The following is a 27,245-nucleotide window of genomic DNA, read 5'->3' on the forward strand; positions in this document are numbered from 1 at the left end:
ATTTTAGTAGAAACAATCACGTGATTTCAAAGTAATTTACAATGTTGCTGTCAGATTCTGATCTCCATTACTTTATAAACAAATTGTTCAACCAATTTCAAACATATCCTCTGACTCCGATTTTAGCATGTTCCATTCTATAATTTCTTTGGCGGGCAAACATTCTTCTTGGAACTCTGGAATTTGTGGTGTTAGAACCTTTCCAAAAATGTATAGATGGGATATATGTTTCTATGCAAGCTAGACATTCTGGCTGCAGGCCTAAAACTGATTTAACTGCTCACTGTTGCGGATCTAGATCTATTCACTCGTTCCACTAATATGTCTTACTCGATAACACCATGTAAACATTTTAATAATAATCTACCGCGGCAATTCCAGTCTTGAACCAATAAAAGATCGCGTTTGCTCACGATTTCAATCTGACAATCGTAGCCCCATTCTTACAAAGGGTAGCTAATGCACGTATGGACCACGATAAAGACCATGATGACCAAAATTATAATTTAAACTGAACTTTAACCCTAATTCCCACCACGTGCAATAAGGTTAATGGCGGTAGATAGATCTATAGCAAAATACAACAATAAAGATAAAACAATTTATTCATGACTGGATTAAGATGACAAAATAGGTTGGTACTTTTTACAATAACAAATATTTACATGCCTAGAGTCTATTTAAGAACGGCTGCTGGCTCTCTTTTCTAAAAACCAGAGATGAAGTCGTTGACCCGTGTTCTTGTGACTACATTCGGTGGGGTTTCACTACCCCCCTTTACTAGTGCAAGTGAACTTACACATACACGGTGCCGCCGTTTAAGTGCACGAGTCCACTCTCATATAACGAATTGATATTTCATTTTGACAAAATTATTAAATAGAAGTGGAATCGTGCACTTAAGGGACTCGGTACAAACAGATTTATAACTATGATATTCACTTTAAATGTAGAATGATTTAAGACCTTTACCTCAGTGTTACAATAAATAGCTTACGATAAAGGTGGCACCTGAAATCATTTCAAATTCCCCTGCTGAATTGCTTAATAGATAGGATTTTGAAATTTTTGTCAGTTGGTTAGTTTTTATTGAACTTGATTCATTATTTTGATTCTGTATATCGCTAAACTGTTTCCATATGGTATAGCATAACATTACCTTCTCTTGAAAGATAATCAAATGTTTCAAAGGAAATATATGTTTTAAGAGGAACAACATCCCCACTGGGGCATAATAGCGTATTTAAATACACAGCAGGTGATAACGGATTGCATTAACAGATGATGAAATAAACAGTTTCCGATGACGTAACATAAAGGTCCGGATAATTCCCCGAGTATGTTTTTGTATTTAAAGGAACTAAACCCCATATTATCCATAACATTGGAAATTAAAAACACAAATTTGAATTCTATATTGGTCCTTTTCAATATTGATGTTGTTATCTTACCGTGAAAGTATTGGACATAATGAAAATTTTAAAAAGCAATACGCTGCGTCGGGTACTCTATGGTTATATTTAGCCCATAGGTAATGAACAAAGAACAACACATATCATACAAGACAATGCGGAAGTAATTAGTAATGGCTGATTTACAAAAGATAAAATAATAATTTGGACTGTTCGCGTATTTCACCGAACTTAATTGATTAGAAATTACAATACAGCTTTTAAAAATTGAATGTAAATATTCATGAACATTACATGACAATGTGGCTTTAGATCGATGTTCGTCTATTTTAAGGTTCCAGGGAATATACCTACACGACCTTTATTCTCACTTTTTGGGGAACGTAAACAAATTTGAGTAAGAAAATTGTTGTAACTAGGTTGAGTAATTTTTCTTTCGTCTTCATTTTTCTGGAAAAGCTGACCCGTTGTCAATAGACTGATATGGTATTGAAGATTCCTCTTCACGGTTGATTAATTTAGGATAGGTTGCTGGAGCATCGGGGACGTCATGATAAACAGACGGAAATGATGTCGTGGACGTCAGTTCTCTAAGACGTCGCCCTTCTGCACTGAACCAGATGCCATAACCAAAATAGATGATGAATCCTGGAATTCATAGTTAAGATTAATTCTGCTCCACTTTAAAGATTTGCACTTTTCTTGGAAGGGTTGAGGGAGCTTTAAAGGTTTGCAGGTTTCGTGGAAGGGTTGAGGGAGCTTTAAAGGGAAATCTGCATCATATATGTAAAACACTGACCTTAGAGTTACCTCACTCTTTGTGGCTCGGAATAGAAAACATGCAATAGTTTCCGGGACTATATGTCGGAGTATTGAATAAGCGTGTGGTCTTGTGTGAACCATAATTCTTGGTACAGGGGAGGTAACACCATTTAACGCTTTCACAATAAACTTTCTTTCATTAAAAAAAGACGAAAAAAATATTACAGCTTAGTACCTGGGAACATACACACGACATCAAGATTTGCCCTTTTTTCTTAAAAGTGCCGACTTTTCTTTCGTATCACAACAAATATCATAATTATTATCACTATCGGCACTGTCTGAGGATTCATCAAGTGAATGGGTTGGAAGAGGAGAAGGAGGTGCTGGTGAGTCGCTGTGCTGTTTGCTGTGATCAGGATGATGGATGCCATAGCCAAAATATATACAAAAACCTAGGATGAAACGAAATAATGATTAAAAATAAATTTAATCTAATCTTATTTGTTGAAAATATACAACTGAAGTAATGGCGTGATATTCGTTTTGTTAAGCAATACATTTATTTAAATAGATATATCTCAAAAATTAAATAATTGAAAAGCCCAAGCTTAGCAGTTTGTCAAATGAGAATAGGGCTTGACACAAAGGCCCGAGGGAAATTTATTGGCATTTGATAATGTAATATTACTTGGTTGAGGTGAAATACTAGTGATCTGGTAGTAGTGAAACCCTCTTATATATCTCGGCATTACTTGGTTCTAGTGAATTACTATGGTAAGTTCGGGGGTTCCAAGGCGTTACAACGAATATCTATTTATTTTACGTGTACATGAAATATCAATTTATACCGTTGCTTATGTTATTTTTTGTAATGCATTTTCAGATAATAAAATTAATGATGGTCTTCTAGTCGATTTCTATTTAGAAATGTAATGTATGTGGGTGTGCGTGTGGGTGTGCGTGTGCGTGTGCATGTGCGTTTTGGTATAAGCAGGAGATACAACGGTAACAATATATTTACCTAACACCATCCATACACCAAAACGGATCCAGGTTGATGTGGATAATTTCAACATTAAATAAATATTTATTAAAACACTTAATGTTGGTACTAATGGCACAGCAGGAACCTACAAATATTTAATGGTAATCAATTACTTTAAAGAAGGATAATCCAAACCGACAGAAATATTTCCCTTGTGGAATAATTTAGTACAAATATCTTACGTAATAAATCCTAAGGAATAATGAAAGATATCGGATCCATAAAATCAATGTTCAAATTAAAGTATATGTTTTGGGTTTTTTTTATTTATTGACAAAACCAAACCAGGTCTATTCTCTGTACGATGTTAAACACTACAACATTGTAGTAATCTACTGAACATTACAAACCACGTCTAGTCTCTGTACGGAGTTAAACACTACAACATTGTAGTCATCTACTGAACATTACAAACCTCCACAATGAATTCTAATATATCTATTATAGGTATTGTAAATTAGAGATAGTATTGACCACTTACTTTAAAACTAATATATCTATGATAGGTATTGTAAATTAGAGATAGTATTTACCGCTTACTTTAAAACTAATATATCTATGATAGGTATTGTAAATTAGAGATAGTATTGACCACTTACTTTAAAACTAATATATCTATGATAGGTATTGTAAATTAGAGATAGTATTGACCACTTACTTTAAAACTAATATATCTATGATAGGTATTGTAAATTAGAGATAGTATTTACCGCTTACTTTAAAACTAATATATCTATGATAGGTATTGTAAATTAGAGATAGTATTGACCACTTACTTTAAAACTAATATATCTATGATAGGTATTGTAAATTAGAGATAGTATTTACCACTTACTTTAAAACTAATATATCTATGATAGGTATTGTAAATTAGAGATAGTATTTACCACTTACTTTAAAACTAATATATCTATGATAGGTATTGTAAATTAGAGATAGTATTGACCGCTTACTTTAAAACTAATATATCTATGATAGGTATTGTAAATTAGAGATAGTATTGACCACTTACTTTAAAACTAATATATCTATGATAGGTATTGTAAATTAGAGATAGTATTGACCACTTACTTTAAAACTAATATATCTATGATAGGTATTGTAAATTAGAGATAGTATTGACCACTTACTTTAAAACTAATATATCTATGATAGGTATTGTAAATTAGAGATAGTATTGACCACTTACTTTAAAACTAATATATCTATGATAGGTATTGTAAATTAGAGATAGTATTGACCACTTACTTTAAAACTAATATATCTATGATAGGTATTGTAAATTAGAGATAGTATTGACCACTTACTTTAAAACTAATATATCTGTGATAGGTATTGTAAATTAGAGATAGTATTGACCACTTACTTTAAAACTAATATATCTATGATATGTATTGGGAATTAAAGATAGTATTGACCACTTACTTTAAAACTAATATATCTATGATAGGTATTGTAAATTAGAGATAGTATTGACTACTTACTTTAAAACTAATATATCTATGATATGTATTGGGAATTAAAGATAGTATTGACCACTTACTTTAAAACTAATATATCTATGATAGGTATTGTAAATTAGAGATAGTATTGACTACTTACTTTAAAACTAATATATCTATGATAGGTATTGGGAATTAGAGATAGTATGGACTACTTACTTTAAAAGTAATATATCTATGATAGGTATTGGGAATTAAAGATAGTATTGACCACTTACTTTAAAACTAATATATCTATGATAGGTATTGTAAATTAGAGATAGTATTGACTACTTACTTTAAAACTAATATATCTATGATATGTATTGGGAATTAAAGATAGTATTGACCACTTACTTTAAAACTAAGAGCTGTTGTACTCTGTGGTTGTTTATAGATAATACATAAACATAAAAGTATAACTAATCCTGGTAATATTGATAATGATATCGCCCACCATTTATATTCCATTAATTCTCCAGATAAAAATATAATCATACAACAAAACAACGTTATAGATAAACCTGTAAACATACAACACAGCGTTATAGATAAACCTGTAAACATACAACACAGCGTTATAGATAAACCTGTAAACATACAACACAGCGTTATAGATAAACCTGTAAACATACAACACAACGTTATAGATAAACCTGTAAACATACAACAACACTGCGGTATAAATACACATTTAGACATACAACAACGTTATTTTTAAATAAACTTGTAAACATACAACAACGTTATTAATAAACTTGTCAACATACAACAACACAGTGTAATCATATAGAACACAGATTTATCTGGACATTCCCATGGAACGTTCTAGACTACCGCCTGATATAACCTAGAACCCTTGTGGTTAGTAACTACACGGCACCGTGCCCACTTCCCCCAAATACACAAACAACTTACATAATAATGATATGGTAGTTGTGGTTAGTAACTACATGGCACCGTAACCCCTCCCCCCAATACACAAACAACTTACATAATAATGATATGGTAGCTGTGGCTATTTTCTGTGTTAGTTTTGTTGGTGTACTGGATGGTGAATTAAATAAATCTCTAGATGAAAACAATATATTATGATCATCTGTGGATGATTGATGTTCAGTCGTATGTCCTGGTTGTTGATCATCTGTTCTATATCTATAAATTATAAAACACGAGACCCAGTATGATTTATCATTCAACAATATTCTAAGTAGTATTAATGTAGACGTTTTACTCATGGTGAAAGACGTTTTTCACTGGCTTGTCCTGTAATCATTCTAGTTCAAGTGAGAGTGCCCTGGTTTTCTCCATATTTCTGTACCGCCAACGACTGGTATTATGTAAGGATAAACCACCACTATCTTGTATGAGTCAACTGCTGTTATACTACGTATCTCAATTTATTTATCACCTCATTGAAATATTATCATCCGTATAGGTTTGAGCATTCACGTAGATTTACAGTCATATTGGTTTTTTTTTGTTTATCAGAATTCTATACTGATAATCAGATATAACACATGTGTGTGTCCCGATTACATCAACTTGGCCGGTGATACTGCTGGAAGCTATTGCAGGAGGGGAATTAGAAAACCTGGGGCTTTAAGTAAATTATTTTAAGAAAGCAGTCTCTTCATCGACGACCACAAAGTATAGTTCTACGCCGAGGAACAGACAGGATTTCATAAATATAAATACTTGGAGGGAGCTTTGTTTTACTTTTGTTTTCAAACAGCTGGGTTTTGTACCCCCCTCCCTATTAGAAAGTTCATACAGATAAAATTGTTTAGTGTTAATTATCTTTATTTATGTATATAACTCTAGATATACTCTAGTATATAACGCTAGATATACTCACCTTAATATTAATACACACACAGCAACAAGAGTATATGCTAATAACGTCCCTATTGACATCATATCAACTAATTCTTTTAAGTTAAACATCATCGCCATTAAACCTAAAAATAATAATTATATCCTTTACAAAACAAGAAATAATATAATTATTGTTTCACATGACTAAAAATATCTCAAAATAAATATAACGAATATGTACACACTAATTCATTGCAAATGTATTTTTACATTTTAAAGCACCCGAGTACAAAATATAGGGAATGGACAGGCTTGTACTCGTACAAAAAGAAAGTAGAAGTATGCAAACGCATCAGATAAATGACAGGTACCCCAATAATCTATCACGTGAATGATAATAGATTGCTATACGGTAGCTTGACATGTAATAGTCTATATATTCCGATAATATATCAATTTAAATAGTAATGGTCTATACCCTGATATGTTAGCTTGACATGTACAGGTCTATATTCCCATATACTAAAATATTAGCGTGAATAATTAGCGTGAATACTAATGTTTTATCGCCACATACTCATTTGTATTAATCATCACATCTAATTATCAAATCAATATTTTATTTTATATATACACTATTATCCTAACAATAGCATTTTATATACCAGTATTCCGACAATAGTATTTTACTGATTCGAGGAATAAAGGAAATGATATGGTGTTTAATATGGTGAAAATTTTATTTTCATTTTACGTGCACGGGGTTATTTTACGTGTACACCCATGTGGTACACAAGACCTATGATGAATGTAGAATGTGTTGTATATTTACCTGAGAAGATACCTGTAATTATGGTAGCTAATAAAGGTGTTTTAAACCGATCGTTTATCTGAGCTAATACTTTAAATATAATACTATCAGTAGCCATTGCGTATAGAATTCTTGGTAGTGGAAACATGGCGCCCAGTAAACTACAAAACAAAAACATAAAAAAAAACATATCAATCACGCAGCATCAATTTATATAAAAATATAATATAATTGACATGAAATGGGGTTTAACGTCCTACATTTCTGTTTTAATGAGTGCGGGTAAGTACAGTAGTAAAATAGGGCACTTGGAGGGGGTATTTCCGGTAGGGTTATCTTCCCAACGTCATAATGATCAATAGTGTTAAAATATAGATATGCATTTCAAAGTCATCTCATTTAAAACAAAAAGACAGCTGTTGATAGACCCTTCATGTAAATGGATAAAATGATCTCGATTTAATGGTATTTTCATAGATTACTGTGCCAAATACTCTAATTCAGATATTTCATGGAAATGTGGTGTATATCATTAGTATTATTATTGTTCGATGTTTATAGAGCTTCATTACACATGACTGTTTCTAAGAGCATTCGCAACAAAACCGTTCAAAAACATTTTTGAAATAAATATGCTTTTAGGTGAATGTTAAAGCCCTGGATGGAAGAGAAAGATAATTCCATATCTTAGCGGCACTGACATTAAAAACATATTCACCAGAAAGCGTATTATATTTCGAAATCCTCAATAAGCTGCCATCACCTGAACTACACAGGTTGGAACTGCGGGGAGCATAGAAAGCAAAGTTCTTTTAAATACTCGGGTACTGTGTCAGAAGAAATCGAATTAACACATTTACAAGACTTTTAAATTGATTCCTCGCTCAAACTGGAAGCCAGTGGGGTTTCTGTAATGGTGGTTTAACTAAAAATCATTCATCGTGAATACTTTTTAATTATCTAGACTACAAAATTACAACCACATAATGCGTAGGCCTATTTCTATGACGTTCTAACACAAAACCATCACAATATATACCCTCAATAACATCTGCACCACTGTCCTTCAATATGGACGGTAATCCGTCATTAGCAGAACATCTACACATTGACATATCATTGGCACTGAACGGTAATGGTACTAATAATTCGCACTGAACGGTAATGGCACCATGAGACAGTTAAGAGTTAACGAATAATAATTCGCTTGAACCAATGTAAATCTATAGTATCTGGTGATGTAAATGATCGGATACCCGACCACCTTTTAAAGATATCAATACATTAAAATTCAGACTATTTTGTATGAAAGAATAGATTAATTAACAATTTACTCGTTAATTCAACGCAACTTATATTAGTTAATATTCCGCATGCTAACGCTGTTGTGATATTGAATATGTTAAAATGTAATACAGCCAAAGGGATTGACATGTACAAATAATGTGTGAATAAGTGCACTGCGATGTGGGTCGATGTTTGTGAGGCTGTATATTTTGGTTGATTGGTGTGTGTGAAAGGGGTGTGTGTCACCATTAGTCGATTTGGTGATACGAACTATGTTAAGTTTAAGCAAATCTATAATCTACCTGTTATCATCAATTAAGTATGTAAGTCCTGAAAGGCATCTAACTTTTTGAATTATACTAATTGCCGACTTGAACTAATTTGTATATTTTATTTATTGATTGATTTATTCATATTTACAAGAAAAATGTATGATTGGTTACATATTTCAAGAGATAACATATAATTCGTATAATGCGTGTAGGATACATGTTTATGATTGGTTAGATTTTCCAAAGCAAAGACAAATGTGTAAATTTTGTGTGACGGGTAATTTTAAACGATATAATTCGCGCCATGTGTTGTAGTGGGGTCATTTGGTAAAGATTCGTGCTCCCTTATAACATGATTATACCACCGGTAGACACTCTAGATGAGTGTTACATGTTGGGTTCAGCATACATTGTTCCGTCCCGTAAATGTATATGTATGTATTTGAGGAAATATATTCGACCTGTAAAACGACGATAGAAAAGAAAGCAAAAGTTATTACATTTTGCTCAATTAGAATTACGTCCTCTATATTTCACTGTAAAAATGCTGTGCCAACATCTGTGCGTTGGTATGGCAGTGTGTGGGTGTGTGTACATGGGAGCTGTCGAGTATGAATATACAGTTCATATTGACATATTCAAATTGGTCACATATATTTTAAGTATATCATTCAAATGATCACCCACGACACGATAAAAACATCAGTTAAAACATCTTGTTAAGTACATAATGCAATGTCAGCCTTGTTTTCAAAGAGCTAACCACTTTTGTTTTTCTTAAATATATATATATTTCAAATACTAGAATAGAAACATCCTTATTCAAGTAAGTTGGTAAGTTGGGGTTGTACTAATCTCGAGTAACATAAAACTTGGCGCAATGGTTAGAGAGTAGGATTTGTGTCCGAATGGTTGCAGGTTCGAGCCGAATTGTACGCCGAGTTCTTGTGTCCTTGAATAAGACACTTTATCCCTGTATTTCCAGTCTACCCAGCTGTAAATGGGTACCGGTAGGATGGTGTATGTATTATACAAAAAACTGTTGCGCTCCTTGAAGCAGCATATGTTGGGGCTCTTTCTAAGAGTTCTGGGGTAAAGGGAGGTAATCAGGCTTTAAGTTAAAGGAAAAAGGTTAAAGCACATCTGTTATAGTATGGTGTCATATATTTCCAAGCGCTGGGAAATGTGTACATTTTATGACGGGTATATAATTCGTGCCACGTATAGGTAAGTACGTTTTTTTAACATTGAATTACATTCTCTACATTCTGTGCATGCGTGTGTGTGTTGGGAGTCATCATTTATTAAGATGGATTTACTTAAGCAAAATCAAATTTTCTTTGTCCAAAATCTTTTGTCAAAAAAAAGCAAATACTTTGAAAACATTTTAAACATCTGGCACAGCTAAGGCACTGGCAATAAAAACGCCTGTCAAACTTTGCCACGCAACAGACGCATTTTTCAATTCTCAAGAATATCAGATGACACCAAAGTCGTGTTGCCTTGTAATTTGATAGCTAAACCATCTGACACAGCTAAGACACTGGTTATATACTATTCAAAAAAAGTAGGGGATATTTGATTTTGGGGGCATAATACTAAAATATGCAAATGACTACGAAAAAAGTCACTATAGAACCTAACAGAAGAAACATTTCCAGTTACATGTGACGCCCAAATGCACCAATAGCTACCGCATGGAATGCAGGTGATGCTTGGGATCATCATGGGGGTCCAACCCAAGATTTGCACGACTCTGACTTTGAATGTTACAGTCATTGTGGCATTGAATTCCAGGGTGGAAACATCAGTTTAATTGTTTTAGTGACCAAAAATCAAATTTTGATATGCGTCGGCTTACCCAAAATGAAAGGTTACGTGCCCTTGGCATGCTACAGATCGGCACAACACAGGCGGTTGTGGCGCGGACGATGAATGTTTCTCAGTCTGTCATAAGCAGGCTATGGTCCAGATACCGTGATACACAATCTGTACAGGACAGACCACGCTTAGGTCGACCAAGGGCGACAACTCAGGCCCAGGATCGATTTATCCGTACCTTGGCCTTGAGAAATCGTGTCATCACAGCAAATCAGATCAGCGCTCGTCTTCAAACAGACACTGGTGTGAGAGTGAGTGGCCAGACGATTCGGAATCGACTGCATAGGGGTCACCTTCGCGCCCGACGTCCTCGCCTGATCCCTTGTTTGAGAGATCATCATATTCAGGCAAGACGTCGTTGGTGTAGGGATCGTCAACACTGGGATAATCGACGCTGGAGCAATGTGATGTTTTCAGATGAGTCAAGGTTCACTGTTGATTTTTTGGACAGACGTAGGAGGGTGTGGCGTCGTCGAAACGAGCGCTTCCAAGACGTTAACATCATCAGACATGATCGATTTGGGGGTGGTTCTGTTATGGTGTGGGGAGGCATCACTGTTGCTGGAAGAACGGCTTTACATGTTGTTGCAGGGCGTGTTACAGGCTAGTATTACCGGGACAACATCTTGGCAGTCCATGTTGTGCCGTTCGCACGACGTCATGGCCGCCGTTTCATCTTCCAGGATGACAACGCAAGATGTCACAGGGCCAGGATCGTTACAGGTTACCTCCAACAACAGAACATCACCACATTACCTTGGCCAGCAATGATGAGTCCCGACCTCTCCCCCATCGAGCATGTCTGGGACATTCTTGGACAGAGGTTACGTCAACGTCAACAACGTCCTGCCAATGTCCAAGAACTTGCTGCTGCGTTGCAACAGGAATGGGACAATCTGGACCAAAATGACCTTAGACGTCTCATTAGGAGTATGCCACGTCGGATCAATGCTTGTTTGGCAAACAGAGGAGGATTTACCCGTTACTGACTTGGTTGTGATGCTGTGGTAACTTTGCTGTTTGACCCCGGGTATCATTTTACCTTTATAATGGTCAGTCTGTGCCTTACTTAGTCTAACGATCATTTGGAATAAATCGATGAATGTGAACTTCATTTCATTTTGTCATTTGTTTCTTCGTCAGTTTCATTAAGTGACTTTAATAACACTTAAAAATCAAATATCCCCTACTTTTTTTGAATAGTATATAACACATGCCAAACTTTCCCACGCCAAAGACATATTCTTTGGTTCTCAAGAATATCAAATGACACCAAGGTGCTTGACTTTTATTTTGATGATTAAAACATATGTCACAACTAAAAGACTGGAGTTAATTAAACATAGTCACCAAATTGCCTTTACAGAAGACATTTTCTTTAGTTCTCAAAGATATTAAATTACATGGTGCTAAAACATGTCATAACTCCATACAAGATAACTGTGACCACCGCTATAATATATAAATCGAATCTAAAATACTGTGTAACGAAAATAAAACCCATTTATATAAAGAACATATTTCGGTCATGGAAACTTGGTCATACTATTTTCATAATTCAAATATTGGAACAGATTCATCATACCACCACATTTTATTAAAACCTTTCATTAAATATAAAACTATCAGCAGATGAAATATTGTTCAAATTTCAAACATTTGACTACAGAAGCAAACTTTCCATCAAATTAAAAAAAAATATCTACAAATAATCGGTAAATGATTTTAACAAATTAAAATAAATCATATGTTCATCACTTATTGAAAAAAAACAACTAATGAATGAAAAATCTATAAGGATAGAAGGGATTCCTTTGATACACAAGTTTGAAAAATGGTAAGAAGGTCTTATGGAATCGTGGTTATATACCACAGAAACAAAGTCATTTACATATACGGTTCAGACGGCATAAAGTTCATCTAACAGAACCAATGAGGGAGTGTATGTCACAAATTATTTGCATGTTCGGTGAATTTCCATTTCATGCAAGACCTAGAAAACCAATGACAATTGTGTATTTCGCAAGTCATTTGCATTTTAGATGAATTCAGGTCAATGGAAAAGTTTACAAAAGTTCATAGACATATTTTAAATAGTTCCAGATTAAGTTTTAGTATATCGGTCCAAAGGTCACCCACCACGCGAAAGACTGAAAGATTGGCATTGAACAAAGGAATGGTGCTTCGTCATCAGCTTTTAAATAAGCCGCTCCTTTTTTTAAACATATCACATGATCACATCTGTATGTAACACACATATATGTGGATGGAATGTTTTACTGCACGATATTATGTTTTATCTAGTTTAAAATCAAAAGCCATCGGTTAGAACATCTGTTAAGTACATTATCTAGTGTTAGCCGTCAGTTTGTTTTAAAAGAGGTCACCTATTAAATTTTTTGTTAAATATATTTCAAAGGCTAAAATAAAAAAATAAAAATCTTACTGAAGTATGTCGGTTTTAACTAACCTTAATCAATATAAAACAATATAATTAATTCGCATATTAATTAATACGTTAATTACTACAATTATCTGGTCATTTTTGTTTTTTTAAAGCCATTTTCTTACGCGTCAACAGCATAGAGATTGTAATTTTTTAACAACTCGGCAAAAAAAATAAATAAATAAAAATAACTGGCCTAGAAGGAATATAGAGGTTATTGGCATATTTAAAAAGGTCCATTGCATTTTTTAGAATATCGGTCAAAAGTTCACCTACTACCCCGAAAAACATCTGTTAAATACATAATGTAATATTAATATTATTAACCTGGTTTTTAAAGAACTAACCACTTTTATTTTTCTTAAATATATTTCAAATGCTAAAATAAAAACATTTAAGTAAGTTAGGGTTAGACTAACCTAAATTAATATAAAACAATTAATATACTAATTAACATATTAATTAATACGATAATGACTACAATTGTCATTTTAAAACATTTCTCATACCTTAACGATGTACAGCTTGTATTTATTTAAACAAGTACAAGAGTTTAATAAACTGCAATTAATATAAACAATTAATATACTAATTAACATATTACTTAATAATTTAATTAACCTCGATTAATATAAAACAATTAATATACTAATTCGTACATTAATTAATACGTTAATTACTACAATTATCCGGTCATTTTTGTTTTTTTAATGCCATTTTCTTACGCGTTAACAGCATACAGCTTGTAGTTTTTTTAACAACTCGGCAAAAAAAACCCCCAAAAAACTGGCATAGAGGGAATATAGGTTATTGGTTTATTTAAAAAGGTTCATGGCATTTTTTTAGAAAATCGGTCAAAAGTTCACCTACTACCCCGAAAAACATCTGTTAAATACATAATGTAATATTAATATTATTAACCTGGTTTTTAAAGAACTAACCACTTTTATTTTTCTTAAATATTTTATCAAATGCTAAAATAAAAACATTTAAGTACGTTAGGGTTAGACTAACCTAAATTAATATAAAACAATTAATATACTAATTAACATATTAATTAATGCGATAATGACTACAATTATCATTTTAAAACATTTCTCATACCTTAACGATGCACAATTTGTATTTTTTAAAACAAGTACACGAGTTTGATTAACTTCAATTAATATAAACAATTAATATACTAATTAATATATTACTTAATACTACAAATGACTACAATTATTTGATTGGTGACATCTGAGAATATTCAAGTTCCAAAATATTAATCTAGTCCCTATTAGTCAGTATGGACGTTAAAACTCGTTTCATTTCTCTTATTTAAAACCAAATTTTGGTCGTGAAATTCAAAAGATCAAATTGAGAACTACCGCCAGACCAGTAAATAATTTCACCAAATTTAAATAAATAACAATAAATTTAAAAAAAAAAAAAATGAATTAATGAAAAAAAAAATTAATGAAAAAAAAAAGAATAAATGAAAAAAAAAGAATTAATGAAAAAAAAAATTAATGAAAAGAAATTAATTAATAAAACAAAATAATGAAAAAAATAATTGAATTATGAATAATTCATGAAAAAGAATTCATGAAAAAGAATTCATGAAAAAGAATTCATGAAAAAGAAATCATGAAAAAGAATTCATGAAAAAGAATTCATGAAAAAAAAAAGTAATTAGATTATGAATAATTAGATTATAAATAATCAACTAAATGAGGAAATAACAAGACTAAATGAACAAATACAATGAACAAATACAATGAACAAATACAATGAACAAATACAATTAACAAATACAATTAACAAATACAATTAACAAATACAATTAACTATACAATTGACGGGAATGTCTTTTAGGACATGTTTTGGTCTTTGGGTTGAAGCGACGGCGAAAAAGACGTTGGGGCGTGGCGAGGCGGGGCCCATGCGCGGTACAAATAAAACATTTTGTTTCACACCACCAATAATACATTGACGAAAACGATGACCAGAGCGTTCGCGGCGCGCGGGCGGGCTGGGCTGGGCGGACGGTGCGCGGGTTCGAGGTGAACTACGCACGCTCATTACGGTGACCCCCCCCCCCCCCCTATCCACAATTCAAATTTAAACTCACAACTTCATATTACCTAGTTGCCACGGGTTTCCATCGGCACTACAATTAACCGTTAACACCCACCCCTTTAAAAAAAGGCGGACAACATTACAAACACACACACACCCAACAATTCAAATTTAAACGGACATGGTGTTTATATTACGTCGTTGTCACGTGATTCTATCGTAACTAGGGTCAACAACCACGCCCATAATAAAAGGGGGATAACTCTTCTGACGTTGCTAAGGTAAACAAAACAGGTGAAGATAACCCTACCGGAAGTACCCCCTCCAAGTGCCCTATTTTACTACTCGGGTATACGCCATGCATTGTACATCGGGGATGCTCGGTTGTGAGGCCGGAACGTTCCGAATGGACAGAATTGCAATCGTGTGACGCGGAATTCAGTCCTGTCACAGTTCTGTCAGTGCCGACAACTGAGATGGAGTGGGTAGAATTGTGACGTAATTAAACACACCGAATCTGGTTCAGCTGTCATGGTTGGTTGAGATCCCAATGAACTTCCTAGGTCAGTATTATCCTCTGTTTGAAAATGTGCACAATACAACCTACGTACCTGGTCGAAAGGCCACATAGAGCACCCACAGATATGATGTATTTAGCCACTCCCCAACCCTCTCTATCAAATACAAATGGTAGTGGAGCATTAGGATCTAGTAGATAGTATGGACACATCAGGGTTAATACAGCTGATAGAGAACAATAAGCCAATGATATTATAATCAATGATACTATAATAGCTAATGGTATATTCCTCTGTGGATTCTTCGCTTCCTCACCTAAAACAAAACATGAAGAACGATATATGGTTGAGTCATTAATATACAGTACAAGGAGAACGATATATGGTTGAGTCATTAATATACAGTACAAGAAGAACGATATATGGTTGAGTCATTAATATACAGTACATGAAGAACGATATATGGTTGAGTCATTAATATACAGTACATGAAGAACGATATATGGTTGAGTCATGAATATACAGTACATGAAGAACGATATATGGTTGAGTCATTAATATACAGTACATGAAGAACGATATATGGTTGAGTCATTAATATACAGTACATGAAGAACGATATATGGTTGAGTCATTAATATACAGTACATGAAGAACGATATATGGTTGAGTCATTAATATACAGTACATGAAGAACGATATATGGTTGAGTCATTAATATACAGTACATGAAGAACGATATATGGTTGAGTCATTAATATACAGTACAAGAAGAACGATATATGGTTGAGTCATTAATATACAGTACAAGAAGAACGTTTCCATTAGGTTATGATGCCGTCAATCTAACACGAAAACCCTTCACCGTTGTCAGTAAATCACCAAATAATGTCACAATGCACCAACCAACATCCACCAATCCCAACTCTCACGTTAACTTAAACATCTCCGACAGCTTCGAAACAAAACGTCCATTCAACATTTTTTTTATCATTTTACCTTACTTATAAGTTCCAAACAAATTTGGTATAACGATGTCAACTGGAAACATTCAATTATGATGTATTGAAATGAAATGGGGTTTAACGTCCAACTTTTCTGGTCTAACTGGGTTAATGAAGATGGACATACGTCATACGGTGTGCTATGAGGGAAATGTTGTCGGGGCAGCGGCGCTATGGTCTGCCAATGCGTACGCGTCTTTCGTCCCATCCGAACGACTATAGGACTACGCTGTCGCTTGAAAAACCTCAGGCACTGCACCAGACGAATTTTCTCGGCCAAGACCGGGTTAGCGCGCCAATGTCTTACTCATTGAGCTACTGGGGCTGCCTTTCATTCATTAAACAACATATATTCCGATAGAGTTGTGTTGTGTTTAGCGTCACTACTAATAACTAATAGTAATATAAAACAACTGTCGGTGGTTAATCCTGTCACGACACGGGTTATATTTAGTCATTCACGGTTAAAGTTCACTCCACACAAACTAGATCGATACAGTTAGCAATGTTAGCAATAGGAACAACCATGCGATCTGTAGAAACAGTACGGGGTTAGACAGGCGACACTATTCCTCACCGCATATAAGTTGGGGAACAAAACCAAAACACTTGATATACCTTGTGACCAAAGCGCATGCTTTAGACACTCGACTACCCAATCCCCATCGTTACAAGCAAGCAACACTAGGATCATTTGGATATATCGAAATATTCATTCTTTGAAAAGATTGTTGAAAAAAACGTACCTGTTGTAGCAACACAATCAAAACCAACAAAGGCATAAAAACACGTGGCAGCACCAGACATCATCCCAGAAAAACCAAAGGGCAAAAATCCACCATTTCCGCCATCAACACCGGGTGGCATCTAATGCAGAAAGTAAAGTAATATTAGTCAGTTAAAGTTATATTGTGTAATATTTAGATACACACATGCCCGTTTTTGCTCGAATAGTTCAAAAATAGATAATGAATATATCGACATTTGTGTTTTAATCTGTTTATATCTCGGCCATTTGATTATTGACTTGTCATGTGAATTAATGTCTAAATCATAGTTTATATAATATTTGAATACAAAATATAGACCTGCAATAGGCAGATTTAGCTCTTAAGATCTGCAATAGATATTAGACAGAATAGAGACCTACAATAAGCAGATATAGCTCTTACATAATGCTTCTTAAGACGTACAATAAATATTAGGCCTATTATTATATAGTCGTTAGTGAGCGGCTAAATAAATCAAGATTCAATCCAAACCGAATCAAATGGTTCAAATAGATCAAGACTGGTAATTACTTAATTATTAATTAAATATTGAGTTATACGAAACAATAACAAGACCTTAAAATGGCAGTAGGTAAGATTAGATAAAGAGCTGTCAGTTCCTGCTATAATAGTTAAAATATAAATAATGAAAACAGAATATGCTGAAAGTTTCAGTCAAATAGCTTGACTCTGAACCTAGATATTAGCAATTCAATTTTAGACTAGCCTCGAACGTCATTACTACCGTTGGTATGCTAATAAACAAAGTATCTGTTAATCATTTTACGGTTATTCCATACACAACAAAACGTATTCAAATCCACTAAATATTGCAGGCTAACGATGGCATCGTTTGTTGATTAAGGTCATTCCATGTGAATAAATGTCTAATTAATAGTTTATATAACATTTAAGGCGTAAAGTTAAACCTGCAATAGGCAGATATAGCTCTGGTATAATGAATATTTAACTTACATCAGCTGGGTCTAAATTCCAGTTTTTGGAATCAACTTTAAATAACCCACAGATAACTACATACAACACAACCAGTAGATTCACGGCAGTAAAAACATTATTAAATTTGGCTGATTCACGAACACCAAACGCTAATAGAGCCGTTAATAACAGAGTTATTCCAAACGAGAAAAAATCGGGATATGTTGACAGACCGGTTAAATCCATCGGCATATTGTCTTTAAAGAAATTCTGAATTTTATTGTCAACTAGAGAATCAAAATAAGAACTCCACGCTCGTGCAACACTGGCAGTCCCTGTAATATAAAATAGGCAAATACATAAAGAACTTGGTACAACGAAGTTAGATTGTTTAACACACAAAAAACAATTTCATCTCTAGAAGTTTCAGACATAATCATCATGAGTTATATCCATTTAATAAAAACCATATCTTCTAATTTATACAAGAAGAGGATGTCTGTTGAGTGAAGGGCTGACATGAGTATGTGAGTTTCAGACATAATCATCATGAGTTATATCCATTTAATAAAAACCATATCTTCTAATTTATTCGATATCATAGAACACTGCGTGGTATATGCTGTATACATTAGCACGGTTGGACCTTAATTTATTTTATTCTAAGCACCCGCTACCCAATTTGATTAAAATACAGATCTATATTTCGTTTCGTGTTTTTATACTTTCGATGGCCTACACTACATGAAGATCTGGCAAGTTATAGCCATAGGTCACGTCAGGGGTCAAAAGACCGATTTATGACCCCTTGACGTCAGACATTTGATTAACCAATCAGCATTGATGTTACTAGTGGATTACCCACGCTTCCGTGCAAAACACGCCTAAAGCTCGCCGTAACAGACCGTTTCATTGGCTTATCCCTGACACCATTCGGAACACGAGTTAAATAACAACTCTTCCAGATCCAAGTGTAGTAAAGAGAAGTAAAACGAAATTTTGAACTATAAAAACGAAAGGAAATAGGATCTGTGTTTTAACCAGATTGCCCGCTACCATACCTAATAATATCCAAGCCACTGTTCGGGAGGAGGCACTTGTCGGTAAAGGTTGGAAATCTCTTGTGACTTACCAATAGCATACTCTAATATCATATTCCATCCAATAATAAACGCCATCAATTCTCCTACTGTCACGTAACTGTAGACGTAGGCTGAACCAGCTTTGGGTACTCGAGCAGCGAATTCGGCATAACATAGACCTGTAAACAACATAACATACATCTGTAAACAACATTACATACACCTGTAAACAACATAACATACATCTGTAAACAACATAACATACATCTGTAAACAACATGGTATACACCTGTAAACAACATAACATACATATGTAAACAACATAACATACATTTGTAAACAACATAGCATACATATGTAAACAACATTACATACATCTGTAAACAACATAGCATACATCTGTAAACAACATAACATATACTATTCAAAAAAAGTAGGGGATATTTGATTTTTAAGTGTTATTAAAGTCACCTAATGAAACTGACGAAGAAACAAATGACAAAATGAAATGAAGTTCACATTCATCGATTTATTCCAAATGATCGTTAGACTAAGCAAGGCACAGACTGACCATTATAAGGGTAAAATGATACCCGGGGTCAAACAGCAAAGTTACCACAGCATCACAACCAAGTCAGTAACGGGTAAATCCTCCTCTGTTTGCCAAACAAGCATTGATCCGACGTGGCATACTCCTAATGAGACGTCTAAGGTCATTTTGGTCCAGATTGTCCCATTCCTGTTGCAACGCAGCAGCAAGTTCTTGGACATTGGCAGGACGTTGTTGACGTTGACGTAACCTCTGTCCAAGCATGTCCCAGACATGCTCGATGGGGGAGAGGTCGGGACTCAGTGCTGGTCAAGGTAATGTGGTGATGTTCTGTTGTTGGAGGTAACCTGTAACGATCCTGGCCCTGTGACATCTTGCGTTGTCATCCTGGAAGATCAAACGGCGGCCATGACGTCGTGCGAACGGCACAACATGGACTGCCAAGATGTTGTCCCGGTAGTACTGGCCTGTAACACGCCCTGCAACAACATGTAAAGCCGTTCTTCCAGCAACAGTGATGCCTCCCCACACCATAACAGAACCACCCCCAAATCGATCATGTCTGATGACGTTAACGTCTTGGAAGCGCTCGTTTCGACGACGCCACTCCCTCCTACGTCTGTCCAAAAAATCAACAGTGAACCTTGACTCATCTGAAAACATCACATTGCTCCAGCGTCGATTATCCCAGTGTTGACGATCCCTACACCAACGACGTCTTGCCTGAATGTGATGATCTCTCAAACAAGGGATCACGCAAGGACGTCGGGCGCGAAGGTGACCCCTATGCAGTCGATTCCGAATCGTCTGGCCACTCACTCTCACACCAGTGTCTGTTTGAAGACGAGCGCTGATCTGATTTGCTGTTATGACACGATTTCTCAAGGCCAAGGTACGGATAAATCGATCCTGGGCTTGAGTTGTCGCCCTTGGTCGACCTGAGCGTGGTCTGTCCTGTACAGATTGTGTATCACGGTATCTGGACCATAGCCTGCTTATGACAGACTGAGAAACATTCATCGTCCGCGCCACAACCGCCTGTGTTGTGCCGATCTGTAGCATGCCAAGGGCACGTAACCTTTCATTTTGGGTAAGCCGACGCATATCAAAATTTGTTTTCTGGTCACTAAAACAATTAAACTGATGTTTCCACCCTGGAATTCAATGCCACAATGACTGTAACATTCAAAGTCAGAGTCGTGCAAATCTTGGGTTGGACCCCCATGATGATCCCAAGCATCACCTGCATTCCATGCGGTAGCTATTGGTGCGTTTGGGCGTCACATGTAACTGGAAATGTTTCTTCTGTTAGGTTCTATAGTGACTTTTTTCGTAGTCATTTGCATATTTTAGTATTATGCCCCCAAAATCAAATATCCCCTACTTTTTTTGAATAGTATATAATATAGCATACATGTAGACCAATAAATCCCCAAAATAATAAAACATAACAACTATATTTAATAGGATTATTTATATGTGTACAGTTTCGTAACGATTATTGAACGTCTATGAGATCCTGACACAAAACCGGGACGAACGGATAAAGTTCATTCGAAGCAGGATTAAAATTAAATGTTACTTACTGCCTACGCTCGGATTAATAAGTTTTTTTCAGGAATAAATGTATGTATTTAGAAGCAAGGAGTTTGGTATAATTGAGCGAGGACGTATACAACTAATTCATTATATAAAGGCCGACAGGAGTAATCTTTCACACCCACATAAAAATTCTATTTTGCGAAGCCCATTAAATATCTCACCTGCTAAAACTGAAGCCAAGGCAGCGACAAGAAATGAGACGAATACTGATGGTCCAGCTGTTTGTCTTGCTACTTGACCTGCTACAACATATATACCAGCTCCCAGTGTACTGCCCACACCTTAAAATATAACAATATATAATATACTGCCCACACCTTAAAATATATAACAATATGAAAAATGGCTAAAATAATATGAAACGAAACATGCTTTATCGACCTATTTGTTTGCAGACGGACATACGTCATAGGGAATCTTTCGCGGTCAGCTTACTCACCATCACACTGATCTGCAGTGAATTTTCGCTAGGCCGCTACAATCACTGATAAGGATGACATCGATGCGACTTAATGAGTCCCAAATATTAACATTTTTCTTTCGTCAAATTAAATTCTAAAACATTTTTTTTTCATTTATTAAAAAAATAAATAAAGACGTTTAAATTATTTGTAGGTAAAAATCATTTCCTATTTAATGTAAATGGGTATTAAAATAAGTAAAATTCACCATTTAGCCCGAATCAGTAACGTCTTATATGTAAGAAATGCACGCGCTATTGAGCCAATGATTGACGCCACGTGATGTGACGTCACGTGTCGAAACAATCATCTGTTACAGAGATATTAGAAGATCTCTGTGAAACAGATTGACTCACCATGTCACGGAGAATGAGAGAAAATGGTGTTTAATGTCCACTCTCATGTTAGCGTCATGTGATCTCAGATGCAATAAAATGAAATGGGGTTTAACGTCGTACTGTTCTTATTCTGTCCCGACTGGGGACAGTTTAGCTTCTTATGATCCCACAAGTAGTTGTCAGATTGGGATCATGTGACCCCAGATAATTCCCATGAAAGCTTCCGGTTGGAATTTGGAAATCGGAAGAATGAAATGAAAAATATTACCTAAAGCTGTAAGATCAAAAGCTCCAAGAACTCGAGCCAAACTGGTTTCTTTCAACCCCTCTTCATCAGGTATCTTCTTAGTTCGTATCAACATGCGCAAAAAACGCATCATCCCATTCTGAGATTGACCACCACTCGGCCCGCTCATTCTCAAATATCTGTAACAATACCAGAAAAATTACCAGAAATACCAGAAATTGACACAAATGGGTCGCAGCGCATGTAATAATGTAATATGAATGAATATAAACTTATTTAGATTCAATAGTTTCTGTTTTTACTTTCAAATCAGTAATGTTCTGCGAATTACGCGAAGAGTCCAAATTGAATGGTAGTCTTTGTCTTCTGGTTATTCCAGTCTACCCCTGTATTATTCTATTGTGGGGTATGGTTACTGTCGTTCATCGAGTTGCTTCATTACAAATGGCGCTCGAAAGCATTCTGGCACGAGATTCGAGTGCCAAAGTCAAGATTATCATTTTGTCTTAAATATAAGATATCAGAAGCCCATCTTTTCACGGTAAGATAACACAACATCAATGTTGATTTAAATTGACCAATAGTTTGTGTTTGTAATGTCGAAGACTCTGTGGATGGTAATGAGTTAGCGACTTGACGCTTTTAAAGTACAACAGGTGAATGCATCAATACAAGAGTTAGCGATGTGAATTCGTCAAATGGAACGTGGTATCAAGGGTTTTTGTCAGAGTAAATCTACTAAATACTGTTCATACTAAATACTGAACAATTAACTAAAAATGTGTAGTACATTTAGTAGATGGTGGGTTTGGATAATCATCACGTGGGAAACCGTTACTCGTGGATGTTTTGTAGACCACTGTCATTATAGGACTGTAACAACATATTCTCTGAGCGTAACATCATTACATAGATGTGTTAACAATAAAACTATTGTAAAAGTTTCTGCGGTATTTTATTAGTGAAAGTAGTCAACAACGCTGGGGCTTTATCTTTATTCCTTTATTCAAGTAGATTAAAGGGACTATCCCCATTTGAACAGAGTCTCAAAAATAAAGTCCGAGTACGTATGAAATTTAAGCGCCGAAATAGAGAGGAATGGTGTCTCAAAATGTCAGCTCAAAATATTGAGTCGTTTGGACGTGAACGTCTAAAAGGCTTATCCGGACACGTAACTCTTTTAAGATTTCCCGTTTCTTTAGAGGTCTATACAGTGAATGGCCCGTGTGCTGTACTTGATAACGAAAGGTAAATTTCACCTACACATTATTTCATAAAATAACAGTCTGGTTTTGTCCAGACATCGCATAATACGGCTTGGGACACCGGTCTCCATTTCCAAATGAAGACCGGCGGGTTTAAGTTGTTTGAAAACGTATCACGTATATTGAATTAGTTGCTCGGCACTAAGGTAGGGGATTTTAAGGGATTTTAACACAAAATTAATTTATTCTCTAACATATTATCGGGATTGGCCCTTTAACTTCCTGATATTTGAATGTTTAGTAGTATTTTATTACTCTCCAGTGAAGTGATGTTTGTGTTTTATGGTACTAAAACTATTTGTGTTTATAGTTATATCTATGTTTGAATGTTTCCTCGTGTGTTATATGAGTCCAATGGTTTAACACATTACATCAAAAGGTCTCTCTCTCACACACAAAGTGTTCAATAAAAGTCAAATAAAACAATAATAATATATGTCTTCACTACGTACTGGATATTACATTATGTTAAGGGGGGTGGGGTGGATGGTCGAATGGTTAGCACGTGCGTGCTGTATCATAAGACCTGTCATTGAGTCAACTGGTGTTGTTTCGAGTCCCCGGTTGTACGTGACAAGGAGTAGGGTCGCCTGTCCAACCTCGTGGGTTTTCTCCGGGTTCTCCGGTTTCCTCCCCCTACGCGCAAGCGAATTATTGAAATAAAATTAAACCATATGTTAGTCCCGAAATGACCTAGTTTGTGTCGAGTGGACGTTAAACCCCATTTCTCTCTCTCTCACATTATGTTAAATATTACCATGAAAGAACCAAGCAACCGTGTGTATTATATAACAGAAAAATTGAACATAATTATAACAGGTAAACAGTCTGGAATATTTTACATATTGTTTTATATTCTGGAATATTATGGATGTTGTGTTATATTATGCATATTGTATTGTGTTATATTTTGCTTATTAAAATATCTAAACAGGGGATTCAAATACGTGCCATGATCAGTCGGCAACGGTCCACATTAACCAGTGAGCACATTTGAGCGTGCTAGCATGGAACTGTATGGTATATAAATATGATTATATACAACGCATCATAAAACAAACTAAATTAAAACACTATTATTAATCGATCATAATTACTGTACCTTACGACCGTTCTACAATAGTTCACAAGTCGTTATCAAGTATAAAAAAACAGGGAGATACAAATTTATATATTTTATCGTTGACGACTTCCGAAATGTCGTTAAATCAAATGTAAAAGATTTCTTTATCTTACTAAATTAATGACAGACTTAAAAACTGTTAATCCAATTCATAGTTTAACACTGGGCAAATTCTAGCTGCAGATCATTAATTGAGAGTCTACATTAGTTTATATTATTTTACACGGTCAATAGGATTATAAAGTAATATCTTATAGTACAAGCAAGACACTATTTACCAGCATATTATTCATAAAGATTGTGTTTTATTCTCGGACGTGTTTCATCAAATAATAATATAACAAAGTTTATTTATTGTACAATAATACGTATTATATTTGTAATTCCAAGACGTGTTTCACTAAATAATAATATAACAATTTGTTTTTAAAAAATAATACATATTTTGTTTCGTAATTCTTAGACGTGTTTAATTGAAATTTTAATTAGTAAAGGAGAGAGACAGAGAGAGAGAGAGAGAGAGAGAGAGACTACCAACACGAGGTTGGACAGGCTACCCTACACCTTGTACCAGCCAACTCCCCTACCTATGTAGTAAAGACAGATATTAACTTGAAGTCACCTGTTTAAATATCACGTGACTTGTTAATCTATCAAATTATAAACATACCTATATATAGGTTAATATGTCAATACAACACGGCGGGACCCCAAATAAATAATTTCAATTTCCCTATTAAACTGAATGGATTAAAAAATAATACGCCAAGTAATAGAGAATATTTATTTTGTTACATTTCTCTGTCAATGATAAATATCGCAGATGGGGCTTAAAATAGACAACAACTTTAATAGTTTGGTTCACTCGCTGTTAAAACCATTGGTCCGTGTCGACTATATTCTTAAATCTGAGATAAATATTTATATTAAAGAATCGACGTACCTTGTACAATATATTTATATTAAAGAGTCCACGTACCTTGTACAATATATTAAAGAGTCCACGTACCTTGTTTTATATACACCCTAGTATAAACACCATGTCATATCTACCATATGTTTACATCGTTATATATAAAAATCGACACGTGTATTGTTTAATATATATATATGACAATTAATACCGATCGACTGACTTAACATCCGCTGTCACACACGATCATATCGCACAAGAGACTATTAAAATAATAATATCAACTTAAATCTACATTATAAGGTATGTCATGACTACTACATGTATTTAACATACATTGAGTGAATCAAGTCAAACCGACCGTGTAAATACCCTATAACGCTTAATCCAGGAACAAAAATACACTTGTCACATGATCGATTGCATCACGTGATCAATTCAGTGTTAATACTGTTTACGTTTATACAGTGTGTATGGTATTTTTGTTATGAACATCCGTGTCGATTTGACTTTTACACCATAGTAGTGGTGAGTTATTGTGTAGATGTGAGCAAATGTAATATAGGATTTTTGTTATTACAACTATTCTACTTCATTAAAATATAAACAATATCCCACCTGTAAAACGATCCATGGGCACAACCTCAATCATTGAGAGAGAGAGAGAGAGAGAGATGGGGTTTAACGTCCACTCGACACAGACTAGGTCATTTCGAGACTAACATTTGGTTTAATTTTATTTCAATAATTCGCTTGTGGGTAGGGGTCGTTAGCAGTGGGAGGAAACCAGAGGACCCGGAGAAAACCCACGAGGTTGGACAGGCAACCCTACTCCTTGTCACGTACAATCGGGGATTCGAAACCACGCTAGTTAACTCAATGACAGGCCTCGTGATACAGCGCGCGCGTGCTAACCATTCGGCCATCCACCCCCCCCCCTCAATTATTGAAATATGTTAGTTGAGAAATAACGACAGGAATTTGTATTTGATTATATGTTTAAATTGTGTATATTATGTCTTTTTAAATACATCTGCATAACAACCTTGGGCGTCATAACTCGCAATTACATTATGTACACGAGTGTGGTTTTCTGTCTCGTTTAAGAATTTATTATGTCGTTTCGGTTTAAATAAAATTTAATTCATACAAAGCTT

General features: G+C 34.8%; 2 protein-coding genes across 4 annotated transcripts in view; both read right to left on the bottom strand.

Moving 5' to 3' along the window:
* LOC126827736 (coiled-coil domain-containing protein 115) overlaps positions 1-27,245 on the bottom strand; it is a 319,045-nt gene that overhangs the window by 225,887 nt on the left and 65,913 nt on the right. The gene's annotated exons all lie outside the window — the stretch shown is intronic.
* LOC126827367 (cationic amino acid transporter 2) lies at positions 588-26,466 on the bottom strand. 3 transcript variants are annotated; one of them, XM_050556658.2, is made up of 14 exons: positions 26,185-26,466; positions 22,809-22,966; positions 21,903-22,022; positions 19,640-19,768; positions 18,547-18,842; positions 17,548-17,668; positions 15,891-16,113; positions 7,354-7,493; positions 6,562-6,664; positions 5,698-5,858; positions 5,061-5,227; positions 3,199-3,307; positions 2,410-2,629; positions 588-2,060 (listed from the first exon to the last, which is right to left on the bottom strand). In XM_050556658.2, exons 2-13 carry the CDS (start codon positions 22,954-22,956, stop codon positions 2,430-2,432), a joined length of 1,917 nt encoding a protein of 638 aa, XP_050412615.1. In that variant the 5' UTR covers positions 22,957-22,966; positions 26,185-26,466; the 3' UTR covers positions 588-2,060; positions 2,410-2,429. The 3 variants fall into 3 exon arrangements, with proteins under 3 accessions (XP_050412615.1, XP_050412616.1, XP_050412617.1); XM_050556659.2 differs by lacking the exons at positions 588-2,060; positions 2,410-2,629; positions 3,199-3,307; positions 5,061-5,227; positions 5,698-5,858 and having other exon boundaries at positions 6,558-6,664; XM_050556660.2 differs by lacking the exons at positions 588-2,060; positions 2,410-2,629; positions 3,199-3,307; ... (1 more) ...; positions 5,698-5,858; positions 15,891-16,113.

This window comes from Patella vulgata, chromosome 7, assembly GCF_932274485.2.
Source record: "Patella vulgata chromosome 7, xgPatVulg1.2, whole genome shotgun sequence".
NCBI lineage: Eukaryota > Metazoa > Mollusca > Gastropoda > Patellidae > Patella > Patella vulgata.